A 20455-nucleotide genomic window follows, 5' to 3' on the forward strand; every position below is an offset into this window, starting at 1 on the left:
GATTTTTACATTCAGACAACAGAAATATAGATTGAATACTGTTCAAAAAGCAAGGGACTTCTTGAGAAAAGCTTCAAAAGACATGGAAGAAGATAAACTCAAAGATATGGATATAATTCCTGGGAAACAAAGTCAACAAGAACATGCAGAGGAGGGGAAGGAAGACGATGGATTAAAAGGAGCATCAGGCACATTTTAAAATACACGCTTAAAGATGGATTACAAATATCTAACTTGGAATATAAATGGAGCCAACACGGCGCAGAAGAGAAAGAAAGTGTTTCATTATTTGAAAAAATTAAAATTGGATATAATTTGTTTACAAGAAACTCATATTAAGAAGAAAGATTCCAAATATTTGATTTGTAAAAATTTGGGTGAAGAATTTATTTCGGCTGGACCAAAAAAAAAAATGGAGTTGTTCTTTACATTAACCCACAATTGCTTCCTAAATTGGTATTACTGGATGATAGTGGTAGATTTGTGGGGGTTGAAATTACTTTACAGGGTACAAACATTTTGATAGTGGGTATTTATGCCCCCAATGAAGATAAAACAAGGTTTTACACAGGACTTATGGAAAAATTGTCAGAGTTTTCATATGATCATTGGTGCGTCATGGGTGATTGGAATGGAGTAATCTCACCAAAAATTGATAGACTTTCTGAAAAAAATATTAAAGAGACACAGGGTAAATTACCGAAGATTTGCTTTGAACTGATGGAACATTTAGAATTGGTGGATACCTGGAGATATATAAATGATAACGCAAAGGAATTTACTTATTTTTCAGAAAGACATAAAACATTCTCGAGGATTGATATGATTTGGATGTCTAAAATTCTAGCGAAGGATATTTTTAAAATGGATATATTACCAAAAACTTTTTCGGACCACAATCCTGTGATATTAACTTAAAAAAAAAAAATCTTGGATTTAGATGGAGACTAAATGAATCTTTATTACAGAATGACAAAGTAGTACAAAAATGTAAGAAGAAATTAAAAGAGTTTTTTGAACATAATTTACATAAAGGAACAAATGAAAATATCGTTTGGGATACAAGTAAGGCATTTATGAGGGGATATTTTATTAAATGTAACTCTGAATTAAAAAAAAAGAAAAAACAGAAAATGCAATTAATTTTGGAAGAAATAAAACAAAAAGAGGAAGAATTGAAAAAGAATCCAACTAAAGTTTCTATTGTAAATCAAATTAAAATGTTACAGAATCAAGTATCAATGCTGACAGTTAGAGAAATTGAAAGAAAACTAAATTTTGCTAAACAAAGGACTTTTGAATTTGCAAATAAACCAGGGAAATGGTTAGCATATAAATTAAGAAAAGAACGTCAAAAAAATATTATTTTAAAGATACAAGAAGGAGATGAGACGCTGACAGATAATGTAAAAATCAAAAAGATTTTTCATCAATATTATTCAACATTGTACAAGTGTCAGGAAATTCCATCTGAAAAAATAGAAGAGTATATATCTAAACAGAATTTGCCTAAAATTACAGACTTTCAGAGACAAGTTATTAATGGCCCTATCACGTCAAGAGAGATATCTGAAGCTATAAACAAAATTAAATTAGGAAAGGCGCCAGGACCAGATGGGCTATCTGCAATGTATTATAAATGTTTGGAGGAAGTAAACTCTATAAGTTTCGATAGTCAGTACGAACCTCCACTTCATGCCGTGCCCCCTCCAACAGATGGTGTCAGGTCTCGAAGGCATCACAAATTGCCAGCAGCTCCTTCTCCCAGACTGTATAATTCCTCTTGGTGCTTGTTAGCTTTCTGGAAAAGTAAGTGCAGGGTCATAAGCCTCCCTCTTTCTTGGTGGGCTGTAATAACACTGCTTTGATTGCTATGTCCGATGCATCACTTTCCAAAGGGTTGCTGGGAATCAGCATGCTGGAGAATGGGCTCTGAGGGAAACATCTACTTCAGCTCCTCAAACACTTTTTGGGCTGCTTCAGTCCAATGAAAGCGTCCAGGGCCTTTCAGGCAGTCAGTGAGTGGGGTGGTCCGGTTTGAAAAAGCGGTGATGAAGCGCGTGTAGTAGTTAGCAAACCCTGAGAAACGCTAATGATCTTTTTTGGTTTTGGGAGGGTGCCAAGAGAGCACACAACGCATCTTCTCCAGGTCCATCTCCATTCCTGCTGGAGAGATGCGATAGCCCAGGAACTCCGAAGTGGTCAAGTCAAATCTGCAGTTCTCCAGCTTGGCATACAAGTGATGCTCTCTTAGTCTCTGCAGTACCGCCTTCACATGCGCCTCATGCTGCTCTGGGGAATTAGAGTAAATAAGAATGTAATCTAAATAAACTATCATGAAGTGGTCCAAATAGTCCCAGAAGATGTCATTCATGAAATTTTGGAAGAGATCTGGAGCATTTCATAGTCTGAACGGCATGACCAGGCATTCAAAGTGTCCATAGCGGGTCTTGAAGGCAGTTTTCCACTCATCCTCCTTTATTCTGACCAAATTGTATGCTCCACTTAAGTCCAGTTTGGTGTTGATCTTTGCCAACTGTAGGCGCTCTATCATCTCACTGATAAGGGGCAGGGGGTATTTGTTGAGGATCATGAGCCGGTTCAACTCCCTGTAATCCTGACATGGACGTAACTCGCCATTCTTCTTGACAAACAGCAAAAGTGCGTGGGCAGAGGACTTGAATGGTCATGTGAATCCTTGCTGTAGATTGGTGTCCAGAAACTCCCTCAGTGCCTCCAACTCTGGCTCTGACAAGGAATAAATGTGCCCCGAAGGGATACTTGCCCCAGGCAATAAGTCTATGGCACAGTCATGGGGGGGGGGAGCTGGTCAGCTTCTTTTTTGTCAAACACATCTTTAAAGTCCTGATACTTTTCTGGCAACCGCATCTCTTCTGGCGGAGTGGTAGCTGCCAACATGACAGGTTCTGGTTCCTTGGGGCTGACAGTGCTGCTTGCAGTATTCTGATTGAAATGTTACTGTGGCCTCCTTCCAAGAGATGACTGTATTGTGCTGAGCCAGCCAGTCATGCCCAGCACTACAGGAAAGCGGGGCAGCGCTGCCAAATAAAATGACATCCTTTCCACGTGTCCTGGTTACTCCACTTTCAGGGGCTTGGTGGCCCTGGTGACCGTCTCTGATTTCAGCGGTTGGCTGTCTATGGTCTCCACTGACAGCAGCGACTTGAGCTCTGTGATGGGCATGTGATGCTTTTTTTGCAAAGTCCACATCCATGACGTTGGTGGAAGCACCTGAATCCAACTTGGAGGTCGGGACCCTCTGGCAATCCCAAGCGAATGGGCAGATGCAAGGTGGACTTGGACAGAAGAGGCTGTTCCTGAGGTGTCTTGAATCGAAGTCACTCCTGAGAGCTGGGATTTGTAGTTTTCCTGCACTGATGCCTTTTCCGACTTGGCAGGACAGGATTTGGCCATATGCCTTGGCTTCCCACAGTATAAACACAAGCCCTCCTTTCGTTGCTTCTCCTTCTCCACCTCCATCAGGTGTGGCCGTGTCCCCCCAGTTGCATGGTTCAGACTCTGTGCCAAGGTTCCCATGCTGGGGGTGTAGCGGGCGTGAGGAAGGGAGTGGGAGGCACAGCTATCTGCAAGCACAGATGAATGAGAACCTATAGGGATTGAGATGGTGTGGTGCATGCCAGCTCATCCAGGATCTCCCCACTAAGACCTTCTTGGTAATGGCACATCAGAGCTGAGTTGTTCCAGTCCAGCTCCTGAGCCAGGATTCGAAAAGCATTGGTATAAGTGGTGACAGAGTCCTTGCACTGATGCAGCTTCTGCAGCCAACATGACACAGTGGCTTTTCTCTGAGGGTCTCGGAAGATTTCCACCATCTTCCTCAAAAAGTTGTCAAACTGATTTAGCATGGGGTCATTGCAAAGAAGCAGGGGAGTGACCCATTGAGCAGCCTCTCCCTCTAGAAGACTGATGATGAAAGCCACTTTCAAGGCGTCATTAGGAAAGTCCGACTGCCTGACATGGATATACAATTCACACTGGGCTATGAATGTCGTGAATAACTCTTTATTCACATTATAATGAGGAGGCAAACCGACTGGAGGCTTGGCTCGAGGTGCAGGATTGGGCAAGATGGCCGCCGCCCCCCGGTTGCAAATTAGCCTTCTGGGTAGCTAGCTGGGTCATTTGCTGTCGCAAGGTCTGATTCTTGGCATGAAGTTGCTGGAGCTTGGTTAACACATTCTGGAATGCTTCATGGAGACCTCCTTGCCTGCCACTCACTTCCATCTCTGTCATGGTGTTGTCAGGTGGAGAAGTAAGGGGCTGTGTCAAGCTGTCCTGCCCAAAGTTGAGGAACGGAGGCTCACTCAGTTCTGGGAGTTTTTCTCTTTTTATTATAACAGTTATCAAGAGCTTTACAATTCATCCACCTAACTATGCTTTCTAGGAACTTTGCCCTGTCTAACTAAGCATGACTCTGCAGCACTCCAACGTTGATGCAGTAAAGAAACACACACATACCTCCTTAAGAAGCCTGGGTTTTTGCATGAAGTTGTTGGCTTAACAACACTTGAATTTGCCTCTTCTGTCATCAGTACGAATGGGGTGAAGGGAGGTGGCTCTCAGCTTCTCCCTCAGAGTCGTGGGCAGTCAGTCTGCTTGACTGTGGGAACCTGCAGGGTGCCCAGCTGGGAAATGTCAGATGTAGCAGGCGGCGCCTTGACTGTTGGTGGAGGAGCAGGGGTGTACGTAACAGATCAATCTCCACATGGGTGGTCTCCAGCAGTTCTTGCTGTTGGTTTTCAGCGGGAGGAGCAGAAGCAGGGAGAGTCAAGGTGTCAGTTACTGGGATATGCATGCACTGAGAATTCTCCCTGCTGCTTGTCCACTCCCCCTGCTCATCCTTCCAGTCCTTAATGTCGGAGCCTGGTGCCTTGAAGCCTCCCCTACCCACCTGGGTTACCACAATTTATGCATCTACAAAGGCAGCCGCAGGGAGCTGAGTTCCTTAGCAGGTGCTGCCAGATCATTAAGGGGCATGTACCCACCCACACAGGAGGTCAGCTTTGGAACATTCCAGTTGGAGGTCTCCTGGTGCCCACCGGAGAAGGAACTGTTTTACTCACCAGAAAGGTGTTTCTCTGGGGGCACCAGGACACCACTAAGGCCCATCCTGGGATGCAATGTGAGGAAGAATAACACCAGGAAAATGGGGGAAGATTGAAGGGTCAGGGAACTGACCTAGAAGTTCGCAAGTTCATGTTTCATGTTGGCTTTAACAAATGCAATGTTATTTTGAGTCATGATGTTGTTAGTGTTGTAAGTGTAATACTTTCAAGCTTGGCCAGATGGTGAACTGTCACTCGGTGAGAGGGGCTAAGGTGTGAGTCCTTTGGAGTGTTAACTCTTTCCTGTCTCAAGCAATAGGAGAGTAAGATAATATCCTACTTGGCGGTGTCCTGGTGCCCCCAGAGAACACATTTCTGGTGAGTAAAATGGTTTTTTCCATATTGGCCTGCCTATTCACTGAAATCTTTGGGAAGTTTTGCTATGATAAATATAGTGGGTGGAAACCAGAGTTTGGGCCTTTTTAGTGGTGGTACTTAATTACTGCATGCTCTCCTCAGAGAGACTCTCCTCTGTTATTTTGGTGTCAAGCAAAGACTTTATTTTCACATGTATTTTATGTGTGAAATTTATTTCTGATGATGGTTTTTATGCTGTTTTGCTATTGCAGTTCATGCAAATTGTCTTTATTTGTATTTTATTATTATATTATTGCTTTTACTGTTTTGAACTGCCATGGGAAAGTTCATGATAGGCGGGATATAAATCCTTAGAAAAAAATAGAGAGGTTGCTAAGTAAAGAGAGGGAAGGAGGGAATTACAGAAATATATATGAAATTCAAGTTAGTAAGAACTTGTATTCAAATGAGTAAGTACTAAAATCCTTTTTAAAGCTTTTCTGCCTCTCTCAGCAACAGCAAGTAAAGGCGGAGTTGCCCAAAGCACTTCCAAAAAGGAACCTGAAGTTGTAGTCCCTAAGAAAAAAGGTGCTGTGGCAGCTCAGAAGAATGTCAAGTCTTCAACCAAGTCTTCACAAGAAGGTCCAGCCTCAACAGAAGAAGAAACTGTTGTTGCACCTGTCATTGATGAAAGTTTACTTCACCAGGTGAGAAATCATAAATACATTCACAGAGGAATTTTGAGAATAATGAAGAATTCCTGCTACATTGTTTCACAGTGAAATAAATAGCACATTCTAAAGTTGCTTAGGAAGACTGAACAGTGTAGTTCTCCAGGAGAGAACTGTTAGAGATCCCCTTTCCTCAGGGGAGAATTATATAAAACAACAGAATGAGGGGGGGAAAGGTTCAGGTACTTCTTGTTTCCTGCCAAATGTGTTTTTGCAGCTGGGTGAAAAGACAAAAGAGCTCAGTTTGAAAAACTGAACAGGACACCTCTGCCAGTGAGGCTATCTTGCTGAGTCATCACTGTAGTACAATGTGCAAATCTGGATATGGGGGTACTTAACTAAGAAATGTTAATAACTGTTGATTTTTTAAAGTTATTAAACAGTGCTTGTTAAAGTGATGCTTTTGTTCTTGCCAGGGCTAATTAATTGCCAAATTAATTTATTAGAGGCACATGCTTGTATGCAGAGGCAATCAGGTGTACCCATTAGTCTTCATCGAGAATCCCTGTTTCTTGTCTACAATGAGAACAAGCTTACCTCCAATAGAGGAGGCCGCTAGTGTTATGTCATGGTTTGCTTCCTCTGTTGTGTTGGCCCAAGTCTTTGCTTGACACAGTCCTGTGGAGCAAACCTATAGGAAACAAGGGTATGGTCAGGTCGTCAAGGAGGATGCATACTTCAATAACACCTTGGGGAGTGCTTTGTCTTCCCTTGCAAACAGCTACAGGGCACTGAATCTGCTTTCCTTCCTTTCTGCTTCTTCAAATCAACACCCCTTTTGACATCCAGATGTGTAAATACCGTCATGCCTCTCTTGCCTATTTTACTGTTCCTGCATGAATCTGCAGATTTTTAAAAAGACTTCTAAAAATCCTTTAAGAATTCATATTTAAATGTGTATGTTCTCTCAGCTGCCAATAAATGAATTCAGAGAATGCAAGAATAGGTGGATAGTTAAGTTTTGATCCACATTTTAGTCTGTTAGGTGCAGATCATTTTGTATAGGAATTCACTGTTGGAAGTGGGGCAAGAGCAACTCCTGTTTTGTTCTTTTGTTTATGTTCCAGAAGGGAGATAGAGTTAGGGTCCTCCAGATGGATAGGCTTAATTACCTTTACCCATGATGCTCTGACTGACTTCCTTCCCTCGCTAGACTGATATGTCTTGAGGGAAGCTTACCTGTCCCTCCTCCTTTCACCCTTTCCTCTCTTCTCTTCTCCAACTGTCCGGGAGAGAGGAGACACCTTTGTCTCTGCTCTCTCTCTCCTAGCCGTGAGGTCAACTCCCAAGCCTGGGTGTTACGCCTCCAACTTAGTTAGTTAGTTAGAACTAGGTATGCCTTTCTATCTACTGTGTATTTCTATAAATAAAGTAGCTTTTCTTATTTTACTAAGTCTTAAGTCTCGATCTCAATGCAGGGTAAAAGCCTGCTTTCTTAGGTAAACGCACACACACTGGCACACACACATTTCAGACCGCTGTTATTCTCTGCTTAACAAATTTACACCACAACATTTACAAAGTTCAGATTCTTCGGGCTTCCTACTTTGGCCCATCTTTCCTTCACTGTCTACCCTACAGAAATCAAAGACAGCAATCAAGGGGGTAATGGCTAAAAACATGTATTGTTTTGTTTTAATTTAGAATAAGAAACTGATGATTTCTGAAAGAATAATATATTGCATTTGGATCTTACAGTCTCACAAATATATTATACAAGCCTCAGTGTTGTATAATAGTTGGCCACTTACTGAGAACCAAATGATATTTGTTCAGGCACTGAGAGAACTGGAAAAAAATGAAATAAAAGGTGAGTTATTTTGTGTTACATGTTTAAATTATATATTGAAATGTATCTTAGGTAATACACATTTCTTTGACTTCAGTAAGCTAAAGTAATTACATAACTTACATTATCAGAGTTGTGATGCAAACTTACAAATAGGTTATTTAATTATTTCAAATAAATGCCATCAGTGCCACCCTAAGAATGTTTCTCCTGTGCATGTAAAAGATGATATCAGGTGGGTAGCTAGCTCCACCTAGTGGTTGAAGGCAAAAGAGCACTGCTGAAGTTTTTTTGCAGGTCCATTCCTGGTCTGTGCCTGTTCCTGCCTCAGTTCTCTTTTGCCTTCACCGAACACGGTTGGACTCTCTCTGCCTCCATTGGTTCAGACCTGTATTGTTTCTTGTGTGTTGTTTTCATGTTATTTCATTGATTGGTGTTTTTTCCTTTACTGTTTGTTCTGTTTTTTGTTGTATCCTTTCCCTTCAATTTTCTTTTAAAAAGACATTGAGTTCCTTCCCCTTGAAGTTTTCTTCGTGGTAAGGAGCCACAGCGGGGGGTGCCCCCCACCTCAGTACCAGGAGCCTTCGGCCTCTCCAGCCCCCCATCCACACATCCACCCCCACTAACATCGCTACCTTCCCTATTGGGAGTAAGCCTCAGCGGCAGCCGCCTTAACATCCACAGCTGCCTTCCCACAGGCAGCAGCGTCTGCAGCCCACGCCAAGACTTTTTGGGCCCTTCACCAGTGGCCAGCCCTTTCCCCACACTTCAGCAGTAGAGGGAAGCGACGGACAGGTCCCATTGCCTCCAGCAACCTGCAACCGCCGTCCCCCCCCAGTCAGAAAACCAGCAAGGAGGACGGCTACCACTTCTTGTGGAATCTGCATTTCGCCCCCCCAAGCCACCAGGTTAATGGCCTTCTTGGAGGGCAGCGGTGATCTTCTTCACCCGCAGAGGTGCCCCCCGCGCCTTCTCCAGTTGCAGTTTCCCAAGACCCCTTTTGCCCCCATAAGTCCCACCGTGCATTGCTCCCATGGGGAAATCAACCCACAAAACAGAGAACTCCTCAAAGAGGATGAAGCCGCTCCCCCCACACACCTGCAACAGACGCAGCGTCAGCACCCTTTCCCAGCCAGGTACCAGGGCAGTCGCATACTTCAGGGGATCAGTCAGGAACAGCAATAGCCTGCCCCTCTACTGTCAGGCACGAGATGGCTGAGGCACAAGTTATGACAGGCAGGGTGGCTATGGAAGGCAGGGCGCCTGTTACCAACGAGACAACTGGTAGAGACAGACAAGGCCGTGTTCAACAGGCAAGGACCAAGAGGGACCTGGAATCCCTATCTGATGAAGAAGGCAGTCAGCCTCATCCTTCTTTGGGTGCTATTTTTTCCACCACCTCCTCTCCTGAAGCCATCACAGGTTTTTTTGGAGGAACCAATCCTTGTGCAACAGATCCAAGAGGCTGGGGGGGGGGGGCAAAGGCTCCATAAGAACATAAGAAAAGCCTGCTGGATCAGGCCAGTGGCTCATCTAGTCCAGCATCCTGTTCTCACAGTAGCCAACCAGGTGCCTGGGGGAAGCCCGCAAACAGGACCCAAGTGCAAGAACACTCTCCCCTCCTGTGGCTTCTGGCAACTGGTTTTCAGAAGCATGCTGCCTCTGACTAGGGTGGCAGAGCACATCCATCATGGCTAGTAGCAGTCTTCTTACTCTTAAGCTCAGCCTATTCAGTTACAGCTCTCAGCTCACTCGATACAACAACTAAAGGAACAACTCAGAGATTTCCTAATGGATCTAGCTAGAGATTTGTCCTCTCCGTCTATTCATTGAGTACTTCCGCAGGAAGTATCAGCGCCCTTACTCTCTCAGGCTCCATCTGGATCACAGCCATCACGGGGCCCACCTACAGACTGCTCAGTTGCAACTTCGCTTCCTCCACCGAACCATGCATCTCCGATGCCTATGCCACGGTTCAGGGCAGGTACTTTCCGCCCCCAGAACAGACACCTCTTGACCCAGACAGCGATTTAATGACCTTGGACGAAGAGGAATGGAGTGGGGAGTCTGAATCTGAAGAGATTTCATCCATTAGGATATTTTAGGAGCCACACCTCGTTCCCCTACTATGCAAGGCGATGGAAGCCCTTACATTAACTTCTGCAGAGGATCCTCCTGCTTCCTCTACATCGATTGTCTCAGCGGTGTGTCTGGATCCAAAAACCAAATCTAGAATGAAGCACCCTTCTCTTCTCCCAAAAGTGTTCAGGTCAGAGTTTGACGTACCATTACAATTCAAGAAGTCGGTCTTGATAGCCAACAAATATTATACGTTGGAGCAGCCTATCATGGACCAGCTGAAAGTCCCACTCATAGACATTCCCATTGTGAATTTGCTGAAACCATCTTTGAATCTGAAGGACTCGGATGCGTACCTTAAGGATTCCACTGAGTGCAGAATGGATCAGGGGCTTAGGAGGGTTCATGAGGCTAGTGCACTCTCAATCAGGGCAGCAGCAGCCTCCTCCGTGTTTGCTTAAGCCTCCCTCCTCTGGTTGGAAGACCTGATGGATGGCCCACAACAAGACGTGGCCCGGATATGCAGGTCTCTGCTGAAGGTCTCTCAGGCAGTTACTTTCATGGCAGATGCATCCATGGATGCCATGCAGTTTGCAGCAAGGTCACTGGCGGCAGGTGTCTTTATGCGAAGAACCCTTTGGCTGCATCATTGGGAGGCAGACCCTGCAGCCCGTTAAAATCTCACCTCAGAGCCTTATGTGGGAGGCAAGTTATTTGGGGATGATGCCCTAGCTAACGTCTTGGAGACTAAGGAAAAGAAAAAGTCAATGCCATCCTCCAGGAAAAGGGATGACAGAAAGTCCTTTTGTTGCTCATTCCACCCATATCAGTTGTCTCAGTCCTTTCAAGGTTCCAGGCCATATGGAAGCCTGAAGGATGCCCGCTCCAGCCATCCCTTCTGGAACAGATAACACAACCAGCCTAAATCTCAACAACACTTTCCCAGTCAATCGGGATTTGGGTTCCAGTCACGGGGAAATAAGCATCAATTCTGATGCCACCATCCTGCCAGTGGGGGGTCATCTCCAATGCTTTGCTCATTGGTGGAAGGACACGTCTTCAGATCAATGCGTTCTTCTCACCCTTTGGTACGGCCTATAGTTGGAGTTCACTTCCACCCCTCCGGCGAGATTCATTCCATTCCCACTGTCAGTTTCTCCACTCGGGGGAAAGAGTTTTGCAGGCAGTTTCCCATCTCATACAAATTGCAGCTATAGAGAAAAGTCCCAGCAGGGGATTGATTTGGGGGAAATTACTCCATTCTTCACCATCACGAAAAAGACAGATAATTCAGGGCGGTACTGGAGGGTCAAAACAGATTCTTAAAATACCACAAGTTTCGCATGGACATCTTGCTTTCAGTCAAGGAGGCCCTCAGGAAGGGGGACTTTCTCTCTTCAATCAACCTGAAGGAGGCCTACCTCCACATTCCAATCTTCCCACCTCACAGGCAATACCTCCGGTTTGCCATGGGGCAAGACCATTATCAATTCAGGGCTATGCCATGTGGCCTGTCATCTGCCCCCAGGGCATTCACGAAGATCGTATTTGCCTTGGTGGCACATCTCAGGACACAGGGAATTAATCTCTTCCCTTACTTGGATGACTTTCTGATTCGCTCCCCATCGTTGCACAAGGCCTGGGAGGACCTCCATATCATCTTGGTCTGCCTAAAGGACCACAGCTTCCTGATCAACGAATCCAACAGTCAACTCTTTCAGTGTCACTGCATAATACATCTGGGAGCGACGATAGACTCACAGAAGGGTCTCTGAAGGTTGTCCCAAGAAAGAGTAAACAAGATATGCAAAGCAGCGTAGGATGTCCTGTCTTCCAACTCAGCAGATCTAATGAAATTAGCAGCCCTTCTGGGATTGATGGTTTCCACATTCCAAACTACACCATGGGCACGTCATCATTCCCGCACACTTCAGTGGGCACTCCTACCCTTCCAAAGCGACGTAGCATCCAAACACCATCGCAGAGTAGCTCTGTTGCCATGGGTCCAGCAGTCACTGTTATGGTTGACTCACAAACCCAACCTGTTAAGAGGCTTTCCATTCCAGGATCCCCCTCGGACCCTGATCTCGTCAGATGCCAGCCTATCAGGGTGGGGAGCCATCTGCAATGGTTGGATGATTCAGGGTACATGGTCATCACAGGAATCCATACTGCCGATCAATCTTCTTGAATTTTGAAAAATTCATCTGGCTCTCGGACACTTTGCAGAGGGCAGATGGTTAGGAGGGGCGCTCATCAGAACAGACAACGTGTCAGCCAAATCTTATTTAAACCGTCAAGGGGGCACACACTCCCACCTCCTCCAGAAGGAAGCCTCTCTCCTCTTCCAGTGGGTAGAGAAGAATGTGGACTCTGTAGTGGCAGAATACCTCAAGGGGGAGGACAACAGCCAAGCAGACTGGCTCAGTCAAGAGAAACTGAATCAGGGAGAATGGATGCTTCACCCAGGGGTCTTTCATCAGATAGTGGCACATTTCGGCCAAATTCAAGTGGACCTGTTTGCCACCAGCCGCAATCAGCAGGTAAGGAGATTCTTCTCCAGGTATGCAATGCCAGAGGCAGAGGGGATAGATGCCTTAACATCCCAGTGGCCTCCAGGCAGGCTGTATGCCTTCCCTCCACTACCAATTTTTCCCAGGGTGATCCAAAAGCTCCATGCCAAGAGGGCAGCAGTTCTACTAGTTGCTCCCTGGTGGCCAAGGAGACCTTGGTTTCCGGATCTCCTCGAACTGTCGATGCAACCGCCATGGAAAATTCCAGTAAGGGAGGACCTGCTTTCTCGGGGCAGCTTCTTCATGCAGACCCGGAGTCGTTGGCGCTTCATGTATGGAATTTGAATGGAAGAAATTCTTAAAGAAAAGCATTTCCCCACAAGTACTGGAAACCATTATGGCTTCTAGATACCCATCCACAATCAGAATATACAAAGGCACATGGATGGCCTTCTCATCCTTGTCACAGAAAAAAGGAATTCTTCCTCAGGAAGTGGGTGTTAATGAAATTCTTTCTTTCCTGCAAGATGGCTTATCATTGGGCCTCAGACCTAACACCTGAGGTGCCAGGTTTCAGCCTTATCATTGATACTCTCCAGATCTCTGGACAATCCACTTGGATCTCATCCTTTCATCAAACGTTTCCTCAGGGGGGGCAACAATATCAGCATCACCTAAGGTTCATTGCTACCCAACATAGGATCTGTACAAAGTGTTAACAGCCCTTCGAAGACCTCCATTTGAACCTTTGAGTCAAGTTTCTCTCCGTCTGCTATCCTTTAAGGTCTTGTTTCTTGTGGCCATTACTTCAGCCCGTAGTGTCTGAGCTGAATGCCCTATCTGTCCATAAAAATTTTTGTGTTTCATAAGGACAGAGTAGTCCTACTCACAGTCCCTTCCTTTCATCCCAAAGTACTGTCTACCTTCCATTGCCAACAGGAACTGGTATTGTCATCCTTCTGTCCTAATCCTGTTCATCCCTCAGAGAAGGCCTGGCACTCTCTTGATGTGAGGAGAGCCCTTAAAGTATATATTTCCAAGACAAAGGCAATTTGGAAAACAGATAATTTGTTTCCTTTCACCCAGCATCTCTGGGGAATAAGGTATCCACTTCTACACTAGCTAGGTGGATCAAAGCACGCATTTCTTTGGCATATGCCTCTCTAAGACTAGCCCAGCCAGCCGGGATAGTGGCTCACTCCACAAGAGTGGTGGCCACATCAGCGGCCTTTTCTCACAATGCCCCTCTAATAGAGATTTGTAGGGCAGCAACATGAGCCATGCCCAATACCTTCATTAAGCATTACAAAATAGACGCCTATGCATCAGCTTTGGGAGGAGAGTGCTACAGCACATCCTCAGCCCAATAGTAGCCGCCGCCCAGCGATTTTCCCACCCTACATGGGTCAGCTTTGGTATGTCCCACCTGATATCATCTTTTACATGCACAGGAAAAGAGACATTTGGTCTTACCATGAAATTGGTCTTCTCTGTGCATGTCAAAAGATTATATCCGGGCCACTCCCTGGGAGGGCTGGGCTGCCGTTATAAGCACTAGTAGGCCTTTGGCAGAGAGTGTATGAGTACTGCTGGTCTTGTCTCTATCAGTGTGTTTCTATCCTGTCTTACTCATTTATGGGCTTGTCATTGAGAACTGAGGCAGGAACAGGCACAGACCAGGAATGGACCTGCAAAAAAACTTCAACAGTGCTCTTTCGCCTTCAACCGCTAGGTGGAGCTAGCTACCCACCTAATATCATCTTTTGACAAGCACAGAGAAGACCAATTTCACAGTAAGACCAAATGTCTCTTTTATTGAAATGTGGCATACAAATTTATTAAATATATATATAGGGATCAAACCAAAGAAAATTAATTGTGCTTAAGTCCATTAAGATTATGGTACTTAAGTTACAGGGCAAGCCTATACATTTTTATTCAGAAGTAAGTCCCATGAATTTCAATGGGACTTACTCCCTAGTAAGTAGTTCTAGGATAGTAGGCTTGACTTCCACTAATGCACTAATGTTCTGTCAGTTCTATCCAACTTTCTGTTGGAGTACATTTTTTTCTGCATGCTGATGTAGCTTATTACCCCTCATATCAAGACATTAGAAGTATTATAACACAATCTTATACATGTCTACTCAAATGTAAGCCCTATTAAGTTCAATGAGACACTCCAAAGGAACTGGCTATAATATGAAAGCAATTAATTCTTAGTTATTGCATTATGTATATATAGGTATGTAAGGCACTGTATGCATGTATAAACATATAATAAAACCATATAAACATTTTAAATCAGAAATCAATCAACTAACTATTGCAGAAAAATATTGTCTCAATTGTTTGCACAAGCCTGGTAACATAGAAAAGTTTCCAGCAGGCTTTTAAAAATCACAGTAGAAGATGTCTGCTGAATCTCTTGGTAGAGCATTCCACAGGACTGGGCCAATGACACTAAAGGCTCGAGTTTGTTGTCAAAAGAGCCTCGCCAACTTAGGGGACGACCAGTGATGTTCCAGCAGATGATCTCAATGATCAAGCTGGGATATAAGGGTTCAGGTGGCCCCTAACATACCCTGGACCTAAGTTGTTGAGGGCTTTGTAAATTAATACAAAGACCCTGAACCTGGCTTAAAAGCATTAATAATAAAATGATTGTACTGAAACAATGTTTAAACTTGTAAAATTTAAACTGTAAACATGAACAAATATAAGCTTACAATTAAAAATTAACTGCATGCTGGAATGATGTCATAATTTATTTTTAGGTCTTCCAACTTCTTATTCTATAGTGCCATTTGACATAATAAGTACCAAAATGATTTTAATTCTTTTTACCATCTTTTAGAATGATTCGAATAGTTATGTATGCCAAAGGATCCACCAGACTGTTTATGGGGAGGGTGGGGGATGTTCCATCCAGGTCTAAGACAGACTAGCCCTACCTCCCTTGTGGCTGAAACTATGAAAAGAAGCTGTTGCCTGGGATTGTGCTGCTGTCAACAATGGACTGTGTTCCATGTGGGGCTCGTTGGGGTCAGCTGACCAGCCCACCTTCCTTGTGGCTGACTGTTCGTAAGATCATTCACTGTGGCCCACTCACTGTTCTTAGGATCCAAACCACTATTTGCTTATTTTTTAAAAAAGAAAATCTTCATGAGAGTGTATCATTAAATTTAACTTGGAAAAGTAGTAGTACCAGTTTAGTTTGAAAACATACTTTTTCAGAAAGAGGCTGTCAAGAAGAGTTGCAAATGTGCCAGGTATGGTCAGAATGATTTTTTATTCAAAGATATTGATATAGTACTGCATGGACAAAACATTCATGTCACTTGATAATTTTCAGAAAACTCTATTGTATAAGTGCAAAAAAGAGAAAAAATATGCTACAGGCTTTCAGCTCTCATCCTGATACTTCATAGCATGAGGCAACAGTGCCATCTGCAGTACATTTTAGTGTCCAAATTAACTAATTAGGGCAGAACACTTTGTTTTTGAAGTGAAATTTGCAGCAGTTGTTTAAGATGAAGGGGAATGCATACATTTTTAATACCTTTTCCTAGAAGTAAGCCCTCCAACAACAAATAATTATGCAGCAGTGCCACTCAATGACGGTTTAGGATAGGATAATATAGGACACAACTCCTATAATGTTTTGATTTCTTATGTTGCCCTATAATCATTGTATGGACATAGGTTTAGGGTAAGAGGCCGAGTCAATACAGTTATACCAGAGACAGCCACATAGCACAATTTTATAAATATGTTTTCCAACACAAAATGGGATAGAAACAGCATGTAGAGAGGAAAGGAGAAAGTTGAAGTAAGTTGCCTGAGAAACTTAAATTCTCCAGTGGGCTCTAGGATATGCCCAGGTGGGTAATGTGTTCCTCCTACTGCTTGAAGCAGGAAAATGTTAACACTCCAAAGGAAGCTCTCTTAATACCTCTCCCCCAGAGTGTTGGTTCATTTTTTCCTGTCTTGCTTGAGTAGTATTGCTTTGCCTAGCTCTTCAGTTCTGGCCTATTCTAATTAACTAATCTTTTCTTTCCTTCTGAAAAGAAAACACAAACACCATTTTAGTGGGGACATGAATGGTTCTGTGAAAGTGGCTGTGTTGGTCAACTAAGCTTTATTTCAAACAGAATCTAATAGCCATAATGAGCTCCTGTTAGAGCAGTAGTAGTATTTGCCTTTATATACTGTTCATATTGTTGGCTGGTTACTTTATCAACATTGAATAAAAATGTATTGGCAATAATTAAGAAGTGTCAGTACCTGTGTCATGATGTGAAACCATAGTTCCAAAGAGATTGTGCTGTCGTTTCCAGCAAGTGCCTTAACAAAAGCATATTCCTGGTTATCAAGAAAATCACATTTGCATGAACACTAGCAGAAATCACTGACAGAATGAAACAGGAGGCAGCATAGTAAATGAATTCAGAGATGTTGACAATATATCTTTGTCACTGCAAAATATACATGGAACAGCATTATTTCAGAATAATTTCCCTAGAAGATAACATTTGTACTACAGACCAAATCCAGCCACTTGAACAATGCCACTAACTAGGATGATCATGTGCCCTTTTTTACCCCAGAGAGCCCTCCATTTGAAGGGCTATCCAAGTCCAGGAATTGCATTGTCATGACGAAGGTGCACCTCCAGGACTGGTAAGGCAGCAGAGTGAACATCTATCCCCTACCAGATGTGCTGGCTTTTTCCAATGCTGGCATCTGGTTTTTTATTTGAAGCATTTATTATTATTTAATTAATTTATATCCTGCTCTTCCTCTCAAAGGAAGCATAATATCTGCAGCATCAGGGCAAGTCTGGAAGAGAAGGAAGAGGTCAGGAAGAAGAGGAGCAAGGAAAGTGGCAGGCAGTGCTCCAGTTACCCCATGGAGGAGGAGGTGGAGTGAACAGTATCCCACTCCAATCCTCCACTTTATGGAAACATCCATGCTTTAGAGCACAGTTGGCTATGGACTATCTTGAGTTTTTTATTACTTTTTTCTCTTGCCCTTTCTCCAAGGAACTTGGGGTGTCTTAGGAGTTTCTTTTTTTTCCCCCACACTGTAAGATTGGTTAGGCTGGCAGAGAGTGATTGGTCTGAAATCACTTCATGGCTAAGCAGTGATTTGTACCTGGGTCTCCCTAGTCATAGTTCAGCATGCTAACCACTGCATATTATATTGCAGTTTGTATGATTCCTTTAAGTTCATGAAGGGGGAAAGCAGCTGAGGTTCAGAGCAAACAAGATTGCCCCACAAAGATGGAAAATATAGAGTCCATTGAAAAATCTGGTGCTAAATACAAATTCAGCTGAATTCTTACTCATCCCTAGTGTCCTTTAGCTTCCTGTAGTTCATTTAAATTCCTTATGGTTTTGGCTGCTTGATTCATATTGTTGCACACCTCCCCAATCTTTGAGCAGTGAGATTTCAGGGGTCCCTGTGCTTATCCAGGGTTTGGTTTCCTTTGGGAATAAGATCAGTGGAGACTGTGGTGTCTTTATGAAATATGGTTTATTTATTTACACACATTCCAACCTGAGTTTAGGATGGAAAGGTTCAAGACATCAGCAGTCCAATATCCAGCTTTCCCATCGGTGTTACAGGAGGCATACTAAAGCCATGGTGCAGAGACACAGCCTCTCTGCCTGCCCCCAGCCTTTCTCTAGACAACTCTAAAACACACTCAAAGCACAAACCTCTGCTAGCCGCCGGGGTGGGGGGGGAGACTCTGTTGAAGAGTTTTAATGACAAAAGGGTCTTCCTGGCCCATTCACCAGTTGCTGGGCACCTAATAGACCCATTAACAACCTGGCCACTCTATTAACTTAACAAAATAAACTCCAGCAGAGCCAGCCCCTCACCCCAAAGCACAGGATTCCAAATCAGAGGCTGGAAGGGCACTCACAGGGATCATCCATTCCAACCCCCAAACTCATAACAGTATGTATTAAGGATAAGCCAAAAATTCTGAAAGAACAATCTTTGGCTGAATTGGGGAGGCTTTTACAAGTTGAAAGTACGTGTATGTGAAAAAAAATTTAATTGCCATCTTTTGAGGCAGCAACAACAATGCTCCACCCAGCAACCGGTGGCCTCAATTCTCCTTCCATAACCTTTTCCCATGTAACACTACATCATCGTACAACAGGAGGAAGGTTGCCACCAGCCACTGCAAACCTAGAGATGGGTACTTTTTGCCTCCCAAATTCTGTGCCCCACCATCCCCACCCCTGAAAATCCACCCAAATGCCTCTCCAATTATTTCATCTGCAAATGGAGCAACTCTAGACTAAGACTTTTTAAAGTCAGACATGAGCATGTATATATTATGGCCCCATCTGCACTATAAATTTAAAGCAGTATTATACCACTTTAAACAGTCATGGTTTCCCCCAAAGAATCCTGGAAACTAGTTTGTAAGGGTACTGAGAGTTGTTAGGAGACCTCTATTCCTTTCACAGAGCTACAGTTCCAGAGTGGTTGTTGGAGAATTTTGTACTTCTCCTGTGGGTTCTTTGCTGGGGGTCCCTTAAATAATAATCTTGAGACAGGCTTAAAGCAAAAAGGTAGGCCTTTATTAAAAACAAGCAACTGCTTGGAGGAGTTACACAGAGAACAAGTCTCTGTGCAAGCCCCCCTTACATGATCCACACAACTTTCTTATATACTCTTTTCAAGGTAACATTGATTACACAATTGTCACATGATTATACATAAGCATATGTCAATCAACACAATAACCTACATCAATATACTTTATTTGGCATAAGCATTATTATATCTTCTAAAATATGCAGATCAAGATAACTTTTCCTTTCCTTTTCCATGAAGCAACTACTCCAACCCCTTCCCTATGTTTTCTTCATATCTCCTTTGATAAGTATTTGACCTCTAAAGCAAGCATATATTTATAACCTTTACTCTTCTTCTTCTTCTAGCTTTATAAGTGCAATTTCAGCAGTTCCACTAATACATTTTACTAATATATTTTGGGCCTAGCCACTTTGGAGAACTCACGCAAACCTGAACCAAAAGAATTCCGCAACAGTTTACCAGTCCCTGTTCCCAGGGAACTCTGTGAATTGTAGCTTTGTGAGGAGACTAGGGGGTCTCCTAACAGCTTACAGAACCCTTAACAAACTACTGCTCCCAGGTTTCTTTGGGGAGAAGCCTTGTTGGAAGTGATATAACACTGCTTTAAATGTATAGGGTAGATCCAGCCTGACAAATACCCTTTAGACAGATGTATATGTGGCTAAAAACATTGTGAAAGTATACTGAGATCACCTTTGAATATACATGTGACTGTAGTATAGCAGCAGATAAATAGCTATTACACTACAACTTATTTAGATGATTATTACAATGCTACTGCCATTTCTCCTTCCTCCTGGGAAACAAAGCAACCTGCATCCACTTGCCTCATCTGAAAGGAGATTGTGGCCACAAGATGCCTTCTTACCCAGCAGCAGAATGAGGAGGAAGAGACAGTGGTGGCAGTAGTACCAAGAGGAGCAAAGGAGCAATCCTTCTCATAGGATTTTTCCTTCCACTTGCACTGAGGAACTCACTCACCAATGCTGCTACTACCTGGGAAAGAAAGCACCCCACATGTTTCATGTGACACTCTTTCAATTTCCATCCATATATAAACACAAGCTAATGGTTGCGATCTAATTGCACATCTACCCTCTGTCCAAAGGTGAACTGATGGAACCATTCCAGTCCAAATAATAATAGTAGTAACTTTTGCATCTGAGCACTTCTCTTAGTTTCAGTCATTGTTTTGTGGCAACAGCTATAAGCTGCTGATTCTGCATCAGTACTGCTTCAAGACCACCTTCTGAAGCATCACACTGCATTACCAGTTGT

The 20455-nt window shown here is 43.5% G+C and overlaps 1 protein-coding gene across 12 annotated transcripts in view; it reads left to right on the forward strand.

Moving 5' to 3' along the window:
• Window positions 1-20455, forward strand: part of ADGB (androglobin) — a 244834-nt gene that overhangs the window by 181146 nt on the left and 43233 nt on the right. For 10 of the 12 annotated variants that reach the window (XR_009762282.1, XR_009762281.1, XR_009762283.1 and 7 more), the window contains 2 exons: window positions 5940-6151; window positions 7874-7985. Coding sequence is in view for 8 of the 12 variants with exons in the window: in XM_061624063.1 (XP_061480047.1) it covers window positions 5940-6151; window positions 7874-7985 (324 nt within the window). In the remaining 4 variants the exon portion in view is untranslated. The remainder of the gene's footprint in view (window positions 1-5939; window positions 6152-7873; window positions 7986-20455) is intronic. The other 2 variants (XM_061624060.1, XM_061624061.1) reach the window with 1 other exon arrangement.

The sequence above is a fragment of the Rhineura floridana genome, chromosome 4 (genome assembly GCF_030035675.1).
Source record: "Rhineura floridana isolate rRhiFlo1 chromosome 4, rRhiFlo1.hap2, whole genome shotgun sequence".
NCBI classification, from domain to species: domain Eukaryota; kingdom Metazoa; phylum Chordata; class Lepidosauria; order Squamata; family Rhineuridae; genus Rhineura; species Rhineura floridana.